General features: G+C 38.3%; 1 protein-coding gene across 2 annotated transcripts in view; it reads right to left on the minus strand.

Annotated features, from left to right (window-relative positions):
• LOC114144954 (ELKS/Rab6-interacting/CAST family member 1-like) overlaps positions 1–17,689 on the minus strand; it is a 160,576-nt gene that overhangs the window by 40,631 nt on the left and 102,256 nt on the right. For both annotated transcript variants that reach the window (XM_028018226.1, XM_028018232.1), the window contains one exon: positions 4,477–4,624. In XM_028018226.1, the coding sequence (XP_027874027.1) occupies positions 4,477–4,624 (148 nt within the window). The remainder of the gene's footprint in view (positions 1–4,476; positions 4,625–17,689) is intronic.

Raw genomic sequence — 17,689 nt, forward strand, 5'->3', positions numbered from 1 at the left:
TAATAGTATGCTGACTTTGCTGATAGCTAATATAAGCTTAAAATGCCAACTACTCAATCAAATCTTGCTTATATAAAGTTTCACAACAACTGCTCTTTCAAACAAGTTTTGTGATGATCCCTTGTGTGAATAATATTAATAATCACCAGTTGTGTAGACAGGTAGGCTAAAATTAAAAACTTAATCTGGTATTTACAGATCAAAGGAGAGAAAAAAATGGAAGAGAGACAAAAAAGAAAAAAAAATAATTTAATTGGTGCATCTCTTAATTAGTAATTTGGAAGCATCTTATATTTGGATTTGGATTTGAACATTTGGGTATTTGAGGAAACTCGTTTAATGTTATCCGTGAACTAAAAATCTCATCTAAATCTAAAACTAGAACTCGTCAATCAGATAATTAATTTAATTGAAAAAAATTGAACAGCTCATATTTAGTAATTTATTTTATTTATGCACTTGGAGACACAAGGGAAACACACGCTCTTTTCTTAAGGACAAGTTCCATAATGTTTGTGTAAAAACAAAGGTGTTTATACTTAAAAAGCCTTTCAGGTGGAATATGTGAGTTTTAATTAGTGTTAATAAGTAGTCTTGTAGAGTAAACAGCTCGCCAGTGTCCTCCAGGCCTGCTTGTAGATCACAGGCAAAGCAGCTCACACAGGTGGTACTAATGTATGTAGAGAAAAATACACAGGCTCTTCACCTAAATCTCTAAGCAACACCCACTATATTATTTGGCTCTTTGTGTGTGTTTTGTATGTGTATCAATGTGCAGCTGCTGATGTAAACATGGCAGCAATCACTGCTAAGCTCACAGCTGCACTGCAAACCCTAACACAAGCCCTGTGTAAATCACAAGCCTGCTCTGATTAAAGAGTGGCTGTATTAACACATATGGACACAGGAAGCTGACAAAAAAGCCCTTAAACAAAAAAACCAAAAACAGCTGTACTTCAGAAAGGCTGTCCAAGTTTCACATCAATTAAGGAAGGTCCTTTAATCAGGTCTATCCATGTGTGTTAAGCATTACTCAGTTATCCTAGGGAAAAACATAAAAGAGTTAACAGGCTAAGGACAGATACTAAACTGTGTTAAAAAGAAAGGGACAAGATTAAGGGGAAAAGTCACAGAAAACACTCCTCAGATTTCTGAATTGAGCTTACCCTAAACTTTAAAGCACTACAGATGTGAGATTATCCATTAGTTGGATGAAATGCTAAGAAAATTCTCACACTGGTAGACGTTTTCTGAGACTCTTTTCTCAAGAAAAGAGTCTCATGTGTGTGCGTGTGTGTTTGTGTGTGCGTAAGTGTCTGTGTTTGTATATGAATAGTTGTCTGAACTACAGAAGGGTTTTGCCAACACTAGAAAAAAAGTGAATGAAAGGAAAGTTTGTTTAATACACCCACCCATCTTAAAAAAGAGGGATGTGGGGAGGTCAGACAGGTCAGTGCTATCTGTAAATCAATCTGCTGTCTCAAGATCAGCTTTCCCAGAGAGACCTTGAGTGCCATAATTCTTTGGCATTTCCTAGTTAGTTTCCTTCCGCAAAAGACATTTACGGACCTGAGGAGGGCTCCCTATTATGAAATTTGTGTCAATGAGTCAGAGAATAAAGTGCCTAAGTGTACAGAGCTGAGTAGTGCGAATGCAACAGATTTTATTATAAAGAATAGAAAAAGACCGGAAATCTATAGTCATATTCAATAAATTAAAATATGCATCCAGGTGAGACCCGTTTATTAGATTAAAGGTACTTTTTGAAAAGAACATCCTTTAAGCATGTTTTAAACACACATTTTATTAATGTAAACAATTTTTTTTATTATTGGTGTGGTACAATATTCTAATCTTAAACGTCGTTTTATCAGTAACTGTAAGATTAAAATAATTTAAAAAGACAGAAATAAAGGTTTGAAAACAGTCTAATCTATGTAATGTGTTTTACTTAGCGAACGGATTTATTAAATTAACTTTTCACTGATGTTCTAATTTATTGCATATGATTCAGTTATATACCAATTGCTACAGGAAAAATGTATTGGTCATTTTGCTATGAGCATGTTTTATTCCCTGTTACCATTTCACCTCCCATTCATATATATATATATATATATATATATATATATATATATATATATATTTTTTTTTTTAAAGGTCAGACAGAAAATTAAAACAGTTAACTAAAAACTCAAATATCTGGTTACAAAAGAGTCCTGGATTCAAAATCCATCATGTAAAACAAAATGTTATTCTTATGACTGTAGTCATCACTATATTTCTTCTGTTTACACATCATGACTAAGTGAGTATTATTGGGGAAATCTTCAAAGCAAAACCAAGGAAGATGAGGAAAAAACAGACCATAAATGTTACGTGTTTTAAACAAAGAAGGGGCAACAATTATCTTAAAAACCTGAATTAGTTTGAAGGTAACAGTGTGACAAATCAAAACAAATTTGAGCAATTTGTATATCTGATGTGTAAATTCAGTCGTAGCAGGCAAGTTTGGGTTAAGTCTCCAGGGGCTCATTCATCCCACTGAACCACAAACAGGATCTAACTCATTTTGGAAAAATTCAGTATATCTACAGAGGTTAATTTAATGACTGCAAAGCCCAGATCCTGTGGCAGCAAAGCAAGCTCCTGCTGTTATGTATTTGGTGGTCAGGGATCTTTATCTAGATAATATGCTGTATTGAATGTCTTCTGTTGGGACAAAAATGTTTCTCATTTCTTCTTCTTTTTCACTCAAGCACTTATTCAAAATTGTCCCTCATATTCCTAATATGCAAAGTTGTGTGTGTGTGTGTGTATAAGGATGTCAAAGTAGGCAATCAGTCTCATTTTACAGCGCTACAAACAAAACATATTCTGTTTTGTTTAAGTTGTACAGTTTCATGGTATTTTGCAGAGAAAATGCTATTCTTATCAGTTGTAGTACATGACGCAGAGTTCTGGTTCTACAGGTCTCAATAGATTGCTATTTTTCTGAATGTTACATGATCTGACCAGCATAACTTTGGTAGGATACCGACTCCTGGAAACATTGGTTCTGATGAACTCCATAAAGTTAGGAATTTGGCTTATAAGACCTTCCAGACTGCAAAAGAGGAACTACTGCTTCTGTAACATCAGCACTTATGTCTCACTTTCTTTGTAATGTGCTAACAGGCACATCCAAAATCGTCCAGACCACAAAATGTCAAAACTACTTTTACAGAGAAAATCACTTCTGCTCATGATCAGCTCAGCAAATGCATTTGATTAGCAACACCTGGTTACCATTTACCCTCCTAATTTCAAAAGTATCCAAAAGAATGCACACTACTTCTGCATTTTGGTTAACATAAAACTTTTGAAATATATGTTGCAACCTAGTAACTGTTTATCTTATGATGTGTAAACATAAAGTTTTTATGCAAGATTAATGCATGTCTCAGGATGTTTGCATAAATCTACTCTGCAAGCACAAGAAGGATGGAAAGTTTATTATCTTCTGCCGTTTTTCTGTCGTGCAAGTTTGTCCCATTCGTCTGGTGTTCCAAACCCAGAAGCCACATCACTGAAACTAGAGCTTCTCATCACATCATCAGGTGGACTTTAACTGCTAGTTACTCAATAGGAAAACATGACGCATCAAATGGTGATAAACAGATAATTGGCTTTCCTTGAAATACCTTGAATAGAACTGCACCCCCAAGGAACTGTTTACAAGATGCAAACCTAGGTTTGCGCTTAAATCCACATCCAGTCACTGCATCTGTTGACTTTTAAACCCCTTATTTTTACCAGAAGCCTTCAGTGACTCAGGAGACCATACATGTAGACGCCCTGCTGTTAGCTCATTATCGTTAGCATTCATGTTTGATCAGTCAGTGATGCGGTCTGACCAGATCTTAATGACCCACATACCTTCCTGAGCCTGAGGTCATATCGAGAACCAAAGCAGCATGGAAAATAGCAAGGTGTGTGTGTGCATAGGTGTATGTGTCTCCTTGACTTATGTCTGTTTAGCCAGCAGGCCTCAGACAAAAACAGTCCGGCAGTGACTCAACAATGACACTCGTCTGCGACTAAAGTGTATCCAGTAACTGATTGCAACATGCCTGTTTAGAGAATAGGTTCCATGATCTGACAATGTGCCTGGATTTGGATTAAAAAATCTGGTTTTCTTCCTTTGGTAGATGGTGATTAAATGCAGCAACTGTGGCTACTACAAGTTATTAACTTCTATCTGTTACCAGTTTTAAGTTCAAAAGTTTTGCCATGAGGCATCTGTAATTCAAATAATGCCTCACAATAGACAGCAGGATTTAATTTGTAGCGCCACTTTGATTCTTAAACCCAGAACTGTCCCTCTGTAGATCTACAAAGCTGTCCCTCTGTATGGAAAAGTTAACTGTCTGGACAAAAGATTATTCTTTCCAAAGGATGAACGAATAACTTTATTGCTTTGTGTGGAGAATGTACTTGCTGTTTGAGCTGGTGCATGAGTCTGTCCTTCTCCCTTTTCAGAGCCATCACCTCCTCCTGGGCTTTCTTGCGTTTGGAAGAAGATAATTCCAGAAGGGCAATATTAGCATCCTTCTCACTTATGGCTGCCAGCAACGCCTGCTGCCTGACATGGTGAGAAAACACAAGAAAGACTGCACTGAGTAACGGAAAACAGTATCAAAATTAGTTCTTGGTTATGAACTCCAATGAAAATACAGCAATAAATACAAAAGTGTAAAAAAAAAAAGACACACTGAAGCTGTATTTTTTTGTGCATATAAAGATGTCAAGCACCCTCATTTCAGAACTCAACAGATTACACTGAAAAGATACAGACATCTTTGAAGTGGTGTGCTAAGAGGTAAATTAGTGGTACCTCACTGTGACTCACCAGCATGTAACAGTGTAATAGACTCTGCAGACTAAAGAGGAGATAACAGCTTTCTTCTCTCTGTATTGCTGTGGATGTTGTATATTAGCTGCATTTCCATTATAAATGTGCACAAAACATTGTCAATATTCCGCTAATGTAAAAAAAAACCCCACAATTTCGCAACTGTGGTATTTTCATTAAATAACACAATTACCCAATTAACAAAGTGAATACGTTTGTTAAGGTGATAAGCCATGAAAAAACATGCCATGCCATCATCATACTGCCACTTCCTGTTGTCTTCTTCGTCTTTTCCATCAGTAGTAACATCTGTTTACTGATCACATGACTTGTGATGCGAAAAAAGTGTTTCCATTGCAGTTTTGCAAAGTACACTAAATTTGATTCAGCTGCAAAACCACCTCATCCTAGAGCAAAAACGTTTTTTCAAAATTGGTATGTTTCCATTAAAGGGGCAGTGTTATGTAAAATCTACTTTTTTAGCTTTATATCATATTATGATGTTATCCCCTTAACAAAAATATACCTGGAGTGTCGCCTTGATTCTTTTGTGCATGTTTGAGAAATCTCCCATGGCAACTATTCAATTGTCCAAAACGCCTGGTTGCACCTGGTTGGTGGTTCTCCACCTCCGAGGAGCACCACCAACCAAGTATCCAAAGTATCCAAACTTCCACCTCACAGAGCGCTCCCTCAATATGGCTCATCTGCTCAGCTTCGACAGACTTGCCAGTAGCAAACACCTGGTGGAGCTGGGCATCTGCTGAGCTCATTATATGAACCTCTTCTCAGTGGTAAAAAAAACCTGTTAAAAGGTTAATAGAGGAGTGCTGTTGTGATGACTTCCTGAAGATGGAGTTTGGAAAGAGCAGGGTTTTTTAGAGTCAACATATAATACTGTTCTTTTAAGCAAATGTATTTTTGTAATTCCAAACTGGTAAATGGGGACGCAGCTACTGATACTTTCAGCCACATTGGTAGGTTCAGTTCCAAAAGCTAATTTTTGATGACATCTAACGACAGTATCTTCTTTCAAATGGTTCTTTTCTCCCTACAGGGCTTTAATTGGGATTTCTTGTCCCGCTTTTATTAAGGTCAGATTTTGAAGTGCAAAGCTTATAAGCATTGTCAAATTATTCTTCCGTCTCAGCTGTAGACCTCTGTAGCTCCTTTAATATTAACAAAGGCACCCTGGCTGCTTCTCTGTTTGCTGTTCTTGTTCAGTCTGTGAGTTAGGTGAATGGTTATTCCTCTGCAGATTTACAGTTGTGCTGTATTGCTTCTGTTTCACAATGATGAATTGAACAGGGATGAAGGACATGTTCAAAACTGGGAATAACGCTTTATAGCCCTAATTTGAACTTCTCCACAACTTTATTTGTGCCCCGGACTTGATTATGGTGTTTGTTCAATTATGTTTTCTGACCAATCTCTAAGGCCTTCACAGAGCAGATAATATTACTTAGCATCCATACTGAGATTATCTTGTACATAGGTGACTTTTAAATCCAACTGGTCACACTGATTTTATTCAGGAGTATTAGAGATTTCAATTTCAGCATTCAAAGTGCTGACTGAAGTGCACTTAATCTAGCGCTCCTTAAACTTAGAGATTCCACAGAAAGGACACAGACATCTTTGAAGTGGTCTGCTAAAAGTGGTGTATTAGTCGAACCTCACTGTGACTGTTAGTGACTCACCGGCATGTAGCGGTGTAATAGACTCTGTAGGCAAAAAAGGATATGACATCTTTCAACTGTCCTCGCTGGTTAACAGAGTGCATGTGTGTGCGTGTGTCTGTGAGTCTACATCCTGTTCCAGAGGGGAAGCAGCGACTGACTCTCTACAGGTGTAGATGAAACACACCAACAAGGGTCATTATACACAAACAACCAGATGTACAAATATACCGCAAGAGGAGCACGAAGAGCATGTGCAGCAAAGTCTGTGTCTTTAAAGCAGATCTTTGATTACAGTTTCTGTCATCAAACAGGATGTTGTAAATCCAGTGTTACGACACACACACATTGTCAACCCACTCTTGTAAACACACTTAGGAGTAAAAATGTTCTCACAGACGGTCAGCGACAAACACATGCGCACCCACGCACACGCACCTATGCTTCTTTAATTAGTTACTGTAAAAATATGCCTCAGAAATTTGTCACCCAAAAAACTAAAAAGGCAAACAAAAATATGAAGAAGAATCTTTAAGTGACGCTATGACTAAATAGGAGTACCATTTCTTGCTTTTACAGTCTGACTATTCTGTAAACTGCAACAGTTTCTGAAAGTAATTGAATAAACAAAGCAGTTTAACTCCAGACTCTTAAATTGCATTTAACAAGCATTTTACCAGCATAGTAATGTGTGGGTTTGTGTAAGGTAAGTAGTAGAAGAGTGAGTCTGCCGCATTTAAAATACACTTAATCTATTAAGAATTGACCCGCAATGGCGAACTTTTATTCCATGATTTAAGTCCCTGTAGAAACAATCCACTTGCAAAAATAAACATTCTGCAGTCTAAATAAAGTCATGGTGGCCCAGGAGTCAAAAATTTTGTGTTTTTAGTACAATTACCTTGAGATCGGATCTGGATTTTCCAATTCAAGGGCATTAATAGATCTCTGTGTGGGCCTGCATGTAGAGTGTATTTGTTAGTGAATGTATCTGGATTCTGACATGGTCTGGAGTAGCTATTCACATCATTAATCACAAAGAAGCACCAAATGGCAATTTCCGTCTCTCCATATCTGCACTGTTGCTTATTTTTTTAATGCCAACTGTAATGAATACATACTGACTTACATCGGCGTTTTATCGGATTCAATTAATTCTGCTTGACCTGGTCCTTCATGTGGTAGTAATTCCTTAGTGTTAAATTATTCAATAAAAAAAAAAACTGTGGTACAGAGGAATTTTACAGATTAAAGCAGTGTAATTAAGCCGAAATAATTTTTTAGCACTTTCTTAAGTATATTAAAGAAATATTGTATTTCTCTAATATTCGCACATTAGAAGGATCTAATGTGCGAATATTTGCAGATGTTCTAAAGCTCTACCTTTAGCTCTATTAAATAGGATGAAGGGTCGATGCACAGAGTCATATATGGGCAAGGAATGCGACAGATTGTGTCACAGCTCATAAACAGTCCATCAGATTTACAGCCCTAGCATATTTGCAGGATGGCCATCTTTACATCAAACTGCTGAATTATGTCCAAATGGTATAACAGTTTCACCTCTTGTCTTTAAGATTAACTTTATACAGACCCAGTTTGAGAACTTTCTTCTTTTCTTTTAACAGGTCAACATACTCCTGTAAATTCATGAAAAGTAAGAGCACTATTCTTGCCTTTTCACTCCATTGCATTCCTGCAGTGAAGACTAAAAGCAGTGTTTAGTCTTCACTGCAGTCTTCTCATTTCAGATGCAATGAGAAAAAATGTGGTACCTAATGAAATAAATAAATACACATACACATATTCAACAAAAAAACGATACTGGGTAATTTAAAGTGGAATAAAAATGATACAAACTCTTCAAAATGACTTCCTAGTAAAGAACCTATGCTACACAGTGGTTAGTAGCACTGTTTCCTTCCCGCAAGAAGTTCCTGGGTTTGAATCCTAGCCTGGGTATTCTTTCTCTACGGAGCTTTCTACATGGAGTTTGCATGTTCTTCCTGTGCATGTGTCCAGGTACTCCAGCGTCCTCTCACAGTCCAGAAACATGACTGTTAAGTTAATTGGTTTCTCTACATTGTCCTTAGGTGTTGATGTGTGCATGCATGGTTGTTGGTCCCGTCTTTCTCTGTGTTGCCATGTGATGGACTGGCGACCTGTCCAGTCCAGTGTGTACCCGGCATATCCCTTGATGACTACTGGAGATAGGCACCAGACCCTGCAAAGATTAACATATTTAGGTAATGGATGGATGTGCCTTAGCAGTGTGGGTTGCATTTGTATTCAGCCCCCTTACTCAACACTTTGCACAACCACCTTTGATTTCAACTTCACCAGTCATAAAACGGTAGTTGGAACAGTAGTAGGATTCATCTATTAGACACATATGAAAACAAATACAAAGAAAATACAGGTCCTCTATGTTCTGGCAGACAATCTGAGGAAGAACTTTCTTTGTCTCACTTTAGTCTAACTTTTACTTGGCACATCCTTCACAAACAAAAGATCATCTTTATTTCCAGTCAATCTATAAAAGTGATAATGAATTTTATTTTTGTGAAAACCAGCTATTAATCTATGTACACGCAAAAACTGGAAGTCATAAGATAATCTGAAAGCACAAATAAATTCCACTTTTAGATCTCTATTGTCAAAGAGCCCTAGCACAAGATATAGATGTTGAAGCTGACATGATAAACACAACATTCACATAAACAGATGTGCACCTATATAAATCACACATGGCTCAAATTTATTTTTAGTATTGCAAGAGTCCGTGGAAAAGCTCTCTATAACTTCAACGGCTGAGCTGACATCTTATTTATAATGGGTGAAATTTTCAGCTCAGCTATAACATGTGATACCAATACAACCTTCATGGTCCTGGGGATGAATTGAGACATTCAGATCTATAGAGTTGAGAGACTTATGGCTGAAAGACATGCCCTTGCGATGAGAAGGTTGAGTGCATGAGAGTGACATAAAAAGAAAAAAAAAAGGTATTGAGATGAACAAGTGGAAGAAATGACATCAGACTCATACAGCGCTTTATTAGGATGCTCAAAGACACCCTAGTAATATCTTAATAAATCTGCCATTTCCAGACACGCACACATTCACATGCTGATGGTGGCAAGCTACTATATTGTAGCTACAGCTGCTCTGGGGCAGTCTACCCTGGCAGGGCAAACTCTTACCACCACCCCATAAAGAAGTTAAAAGATAAGAAATTGGTGAGGATGATAAAAGCAGGAAAGAGTCATAGACAAATCATTTAGCCAGAACAGAAATTAAATAAGTGTGAAAGACAGATTTGTGGGTGACATTGGATGAAATTTGGGGTAGCGAGCAGTAATTTAGACACACCCCTAAATAAAAGGGAAAATCCACAAAAATGGAAAGTTATGGGTGAAGAAGGAGATAAGACCATGAACAAAACAAAATATAAATAGATTTCATGCTATAAAGAAACTAGAGAAACAACTCTGTTTGATAAGTCCGACCTACCTGTACAGCCTCAGAAAGAAAAAAGGGAAGATGAGGGCAGAGGGAAGTAAAGAACACAGCAAAGGTAAAGATTTAGGAGTCCCTGTCTACCCTAAATCAGCTCAGTGCACTCCATGTTGTTATTCCTGGGCGTCACGGTTGAGGGATATGTGTTTATAATTTGTGTTATGACTTACTTGAAATTATGAGTGTGGAGAGTCAGTGGGACAGAACCAGATGCGTCTGCTTGATCCCCAAGGGAACCATCAATAACAACTGCCCATAAGTGCAGTGTATGTGTGTGCCATGCATGTGTGTGTGCATGCATATGCAAACGCCTGGGCTTTGTGTCCTTACATTCATGCAAGTTCAGTTTGTTGGCCAAAAACCAACATGCCGCCACTGATATCTGTTCCCACAACATCTATTATTAAGTTCTTTACTTTCGATCTAGCCTTTCCAGCACTCAGATCTCCAACTCTGTAGAAGCATTCCTCTGGCATTTTATGGCTGTTCCTTGATTGTGAGTATGTGGAGGTGCAGCACGAGTCTGGGGCCCCATATATTGGAGTTCTGTAGTGAGAGCAAGCAGAGGACATGAGAGTGGAGCATGGTTGAGTGACACTATTATTTATGTTCTTGGAACAGATTGTTATTTACAACTAAGGAGTTAGGGAAAATGTCTATTTTCAACATAAAACACATGCTCAAGGTTCATCTTGTAAGTTTACTCCAAAGCCAGCTGAAAAGGTAAATCTGTATTTTAAATCTAAAGGCTGGTTAAATGACTTTTTTAAGATATCCAGCAAGTTAATGAATACTTTATAAATTAAATTAGCAAATAACTAGTACTTGAAGCCAACGAATTCCTTTGGTGGGCTTGCATGAGGTAAACTTTTTGTTAACTTTATTTTGGAAAATGGACCTTATGCAACATGCCACTAATAAACATATGTGCCAATCCTGTTTGTTCAGCTAGAGAAGGGATCTACAATGCCAATCCTCAAGGGTAAACTGTCAGATGTGTCCACGGTCCATCACAGGTAATCAGTATGCAGTCACATTCTTCAGAGTCAATCTTATTATCTAATTATTTGACTGAAAGTTTCAGGACTACCACCACCCCAGCCTTTCAGGACTGGAGTTGCAGATTAATACTCTAGATCTCATTTCTCCCTGCATTATAATTTTAAGTGAAAATACTACTTGAAACAAGTTTACCTTTGCTGGGTATCCTGAGAAAACCCCATGATAGCAGATAGTTGCCCCAGAACTCAACCGAGCTATGTGTGTTTTCACTTCGCTAATAAAATATACAGCCCACTTACTTTGCTCACCCTTACTCCCACCCTAGTGCTCTGGCTAGTAGGTGCTGGTGGTGATGGTGAGAGTCTAATTGGAAAAGTATGTATCAATTTTACAGCAACAAGAGGGAAAATACTAGGGGACAAAAATCAACAAATCTGCCAAAACTAGCCAAATGTTTAGAGTGGAAGCAGGGACGAGGAAAGATGGCTGACTGCTTCCAGAGATGAGCCAGACCAGACGGCCACCGCCACATTCCAGCCAGAACGGGAGAGAGATAAATGGGCTAAGCAGGGGCACCAGGTGGGTGTGCGTGCGTGTGGGGGTGAGAGAGAGAGAATTTACTCAAAAAAGTCAATCTCATATAATACCTCTTTAAAAGATTTAGTTGTAATCAACAAAAAATCGTCAGTTGATTTCCTTGATTTGCTACCATTTGACAATATGCATAAAAATGACCACAGGCACCAAAAATTATTGAAACACAACAGTAGCAATAAACGACAACTATAGGCATGCACCAGTTAGTGGTATAGTAAAAAAAAAAAAAAAAGCTGTTTCAAAACTACAAAAATTCTTTGTCAATGAAATTAATATAGTTTAAACCCATGTAGTGAAATACAATGGGAAGTGCTGGAAGTGCTAATCTATGATTGTATGACACATAAAGTAATGTATACTAAAAGAGAGCTTGGACATTTTTCCAGTTTGGATACAAATATTAACAAATTTTTTTTCACATCAGAAAAAAATTTACAACATGCAAAATATGGACTGTTAATGTATTAAACCTAAAAGAACATCCACCATAGTTTAAGGGTAGATAGAAGATTTTTAAAACTGCAGTTGTACAAACTACAAACTACCTAATTGTCTGTGCAATAAGCACTTGAAAATACCCGCCAAACTTAGAGAGATGTCTTTTCTATACTTTTACTTAAGACTATGTATATATCATTGCTCAATCTTTTTTTTTACTTTGTTTATCGTATTCTTAAGATCAACTCCAAATAAATATTTAAAAATAGTGATATCAAATCAAAAGGCCAAGCATGACGTAAGTGATAACGCCACAAATACCACTGTACTTCTGATTGTCTCCATTTCTTATCTGTTTGCTATGGTTTGTGTGGGCATACTAATTTCCATGTAGCCCTAGGTTTTAATATTAGTCTGAGGCAAATATAATCCATATCAGATTATACAAATCCTCTGGCAATCTCAGGAGCCATCTGGGCTCAGGGTCTCTCCTCCCAGCTCTGACAAGGAAGGTAAGCTCTGAACCCACTGCCAGAGCACTGCAATAGGAGAGAAGGCCTGCCTGTCCAATCTTTTTACATGGGAGGTTTGTCTTCTGGATTTATTTCATGGAGCTGACTTATGGTGTCACCTCGAGGCACAAGAAACAAGACAGAGCGCTGTGCTTTAGGGTACCACACACGTATGTCTCCTTTGCCTCACAGTCAGCATAAGTACAAACACAAGCAGACAAAGCAGCTGGCTTTCTTAAAGCTGTCTGTGAAAGGGGCGAGGGTCACAGTGGGAAACATAGCTCCAAACACACATGCACACATATTACATTACACACACACACACACACACACACCTAACACTGTACATTGAGAACGCCATTAAAAGAGCTCAAAGTTCACTGAAAGAAACTGTCAAGAGAGCCGAATATTGTTTTTACATAAGATTGTGGATTATAAATTAATCCAAAATGGGTTTTTAATTAATAAAAATAAGAAAAAAGTGTGGTTTGCATTTGTAATGACCCTATTAATGCTATTATAAGTACTGCGCGTTCTGTAAAACTATGCATTTGTAATGCAACCTTATTCATTATATCAACGACCTCAAATAAATATTTTTTATGTTGAAGACATCCAAGTTTCCTAAACCGTTATTGATACAAAGAACCTGTGAACTGTAACTTTCAAATGGATTCTCATTTTCTTTTCATAAATGTTTGCCAAAAAAATAATATTTTAGAAAAATAGTATTCATTTCTAAAACTATCTTGCAATGTTCTAGTGTCATGCAAACAGTTGAGATAGATATATTTAATGCTAAATATAGTTTACACACAGAACATTGACTACCACTAATCAAGTTTTCTACATAACATATTAAAATTGAAATAGTTTGCAAGTAGAACTAAATGAGCAAAGTAACACAAAGCTTTAAATGGGCTGCCAGTCTTATAAATTGTCAATATCAAAATGAATATAAGCTGTGTCATTAGGAAAATCTTTATTATTAAAAAAACTGATTATAACAAATAACTTTCAAAAATTTTAACACAGGTTCTTTGAAAGGAAAGCCATAAAAGCTTAATTTTTATCTCTACATCTTCATTCCATCACTATTCTCCCCTAATCAAAGGTTTGGTAACATTGGATTAGGTTACTCCTAATCAAAGGCAAGTTGCTCTTGGCCTTGATTAGAATCACCTCCACCTCCTACTAGGACCTCTATCATTCTGGCATTCTTGCCCCTTTTTCATTCTGTATTTGCCCTATATTCACTCAAAAGCAGGGCTAAATAATAAGTTTAAGGAGGTTATGCAAACATGTTGAAACAGCCATCCTTGGCCTAAGTATTACCCTAAACCCTTCAATTACCCGCCTTTCTTTCCTCTCTCCTCATTCCTCCTGCCCTCCACATGGGTTCCCTCACTCTACTCCCCTTAACTGCAGCCTGGAAATCCAGCACACACTCATGACGTGGGGCCAAAAGACCTTAAAATATCAGGGGCAGAGAGTACAACAGAGTGGTGTACTACAACACACGTGCACGCATTCACGTACACGCACTCGCACACAGAAGCCGTCACCCGAAATACACATGTGCACACAGGGCGATGAAAGATAGGTCCAAAAAACAGTGGTAGCGAGAACCGCGCTGTATTTTCTCTTTGTTCCAAATGCAGGGCCTGGCGGTGGACCACAGCTGAACCACAGTCGACATGCGGTGGAATGGGAGTCCACCACATTCACTTCCCTTCAAGAACCAATAGACTCAAACACATACTCATACATGGGGATCACAGAATAACATACAAATGTACTAAAACAATCTTATGAATACACGTTCAGCAGTTTTTTGGATAACAGCGTTATGATGATAGTTCCTTGTTTGAAAAGTGGTTTGAGGTCAAAGGACAGATCTGCATGACTTGTTTCCTACAATACTTGGAACAAAAATTAAGACAACTCAGTTAATGTGTGTACTATCCTACACACACTATAGTGTAGGATACTACACCAGGCGGGAAACTGACCATACATGTATATAAATGTGTCTTTGAAATATTTTGTAGGTGTGCACTGCTTTGGCCTGTATAACACTCCCAGAATTATAGCTTTCTTTGGAGGAAGAACAAGTCTATTTCCCGACAGTGTCTAGAAGCAACAGAAGGTCAGAGCACACTCCCTCAGCCAATCAGAGGCTTTCTGGGTTTATGCTAACCACACAGGTTCATCTGGATACTATTGTACAGTGTCACAACATGTCCATTGATTTTGTGGTAAAGAGCTTGGTTTTTGAAAGGAAATTGCCATGTCTTCTGTTGCTGTTGCACCTAAGAACCCATTACATTCCCATAGTAGAGGTAGACTGGAGGGTGTGTGTTGTTAATTTTGTTGTCCATGGTTATTGTACAGTGCACAGTTCTAAAACATAGAAATCTAAAAAGGGTTGACAAGAAGTACTTTTTTATTTATTTTTTTACCCCTTCCAGGGGGTCTTTTGTGGGCTCTAGTGTCCCTTATACTGTATGATAGTAGGCTGACAGGAAACGGGAAAGGAGAGGGGGGAAGACATGCGGCAAATGTCGTCGGGTCCGGGAGTCGAACCCGCGACGGCTGCGTCGAGGACTCAAGGCCTCCAAATATGGGTCGCGCTAACCCCTACGCCACCACGGCATACCCGACAAGAAGTATTTTAACTCTGTACAATTCTTGGTTAGCATCCTTTGTGCCCTATGCAATATTGTTTAAAATCTTTCTAAATTCAGTATTATGTTGTCATTAGATAATATTTGGAAGGGTGAGTACAAAGAAGAATCTAAATCTCTGTAGAAATGTCTGGACCTTCTGACTCCTTTATGTTTAAAGCCAAACTGGACACAACTTCTAGCAACCTCTAAAAATATATACAACACGTTTTCTTTTTAATTCATCAGTATTTCTTGTTTCACACCCACACACTCTTTTAATGTCATAAAATCTGAATCCTTGTTCGGACACCATCCATCCAACCATCCATTTTCTGTACACCCTTGTCCCTACTAGGGTCGGGGGAGTGCTGGTGCCTATCTCCAGCTAACGTTCCGGGCGAGAGGCGGGGTCACCCTGGACAGGTCGCCAATCTGTCGCAGTGCAACACAGAAACAGACAGGACACACAACCATACACAACCCCTCGCACCTAGGGAGAATTTAGAGCAGGGGTGGGCAACTCCAGGCCTCAAGGGCCGGTCTCCTGCAACGTTTAGATGTATCTCTATTTCAACACACCTGAGTCAAATAATGAGGTCATTAGCAGGACTCTGGAAAACCTGACTGCACTTGGGAGGTGATTCAGCTGTTGAATTCAAGTGTGTTGAACCAGAGAGACATCTAAGAGTTGCAGGACACCGGCCCTCGAGGACCAGGATTGCCCACCCCTGATTTAGAGAAACCAGTTATCAGTCATGTTTTTGGACTGTGGGAGGAAGCCGGAGTGCCTGGAGAGATCCCACACATGCACAGGGAGAACATGCAAACTCCATGCAGAAAGACCCCAGGCTGGGAATCAAACCCAGGACCTTCTTGTTGAAAGGCAACAGCTCTACCAACTGCGCCACTGTGCAGCCAACGTTCCAAATATAAGATAAACACACTTGCTGCTTTTCCAGACACACAACGTTTTATGAACTGTGCAATTCTGTGAGAACTGTGGTCGACTGTGGTTTTTTTGTCCCCTGCCAAAAAAAATGCACAAAGAAGACTACTTCTTGTTGTCACATCTGGCTGTTGATCACGTGACTCATGATGCAAAAAAAGTCTTCCCAGGTCATCTATTTCGATACGTCTGAAAATCCATCTCAAACATGAGATTTTTTGAAATTCATGTGTTTCCAATAAGCAATTTTGTTTTCATAATTTCAATTTGTGCAACTCTATGGTTAATGGAAACACAGCTACTGTATAGAATGTCTTTTCAAGGTTACTTGTTGCAAGTGTAACTATGGTAAACCTTGTTTTTTCATTATCGTTTGTGTCAGAATTCCTATGTGGAGCATACTGGTGTCAGTAGGACTGGCATTTGGCTTTACTGTAGGTTAAATAACAGATTTTTTTAAATCAGTCACACAGAGCAATGAGAAAGATACCAACAATATCCAAGTGTTGGTGAAGAAGCAACATTGTAACTCAGAGTGAGTTATGCTGTTTGTTTTGTTTATGACAGTTGAAATTGCAACAGCACTTTAATGAGCTGTTTTAAAATTTTGAATAGAACTAGTGTTTAGAATAACAAAAACAGCTAATGGCTTTGAAACATAGTTCAGGATTCAGGAATTGTACTTAAGTAAACGCATGTACAAAGCCGCAGGGATGTAGACTGAACACACCCAGATACAAACACATCTGCAAATTATTAGTAATGGTCTGATTCTGACTGAAGTTAATAGTCTTTTTTAATGAAGGATAGTAAATTGTAAGAAAAAGACTAAAAAGCTCAAAGTGCTCTGTTTTGTGTTGAAGCAGCAGGAAACACATGGGTTCTTTAAAGTCTGCTTTGTATACACACTCTGACCACATGCAAACTCATAGAGACTCCATTAACTTTAATGTGCTTTAATAAGATCTAGGGAATAGAAATACATTCAGAGTAAAAGAAAAAAAAATATGACAGTCAAAAAATCTGTTGCACAAACTCATCCATATGGGTAAGGTGAGGGCGCTGATTCTAAGAGTTGCAGGCAGGTCTGGGCATGCATGCTGTATATTTAGACAGATCAGTTTGGATCAAAAGATCAAAGAGGAGCGTGATTATTACCTAGCCTTCTGATAAAAAAGGCTCACTGTTATTTCCCTGTCTGTACACACGAATACACACATTTGAGCACGCACTCACACAAATTACACACTCAAATGCACCTACAGCATCTTGGCATTAAAAGATACATAGTGATTTGTACAGTGGACACACAGGTGGATGCACGCAGACACTAACACACACACACATATGCACTTAGACCTCTCTGTAATCTCCGTAATTTGTATGTTGAACCCAGTGTAGACAGATCATGCCGCTGGTGTACTGCTGCTGTT

The sequence above is a fragment of the Xiphophorus couchianus genome, chromosome 1, assembly GCF_001444195.1.
Source record: "Xiphophorus couchianus chromosome 1, X_couchianus-1.0, whole genome shotgun sequence".
NCBI lineage: Eukaryota > Metazoa > Chordata > Actinopteri > Cyprinodontiformes > Poeciliidae > Xiphophorus > Xiphophorus couchianus.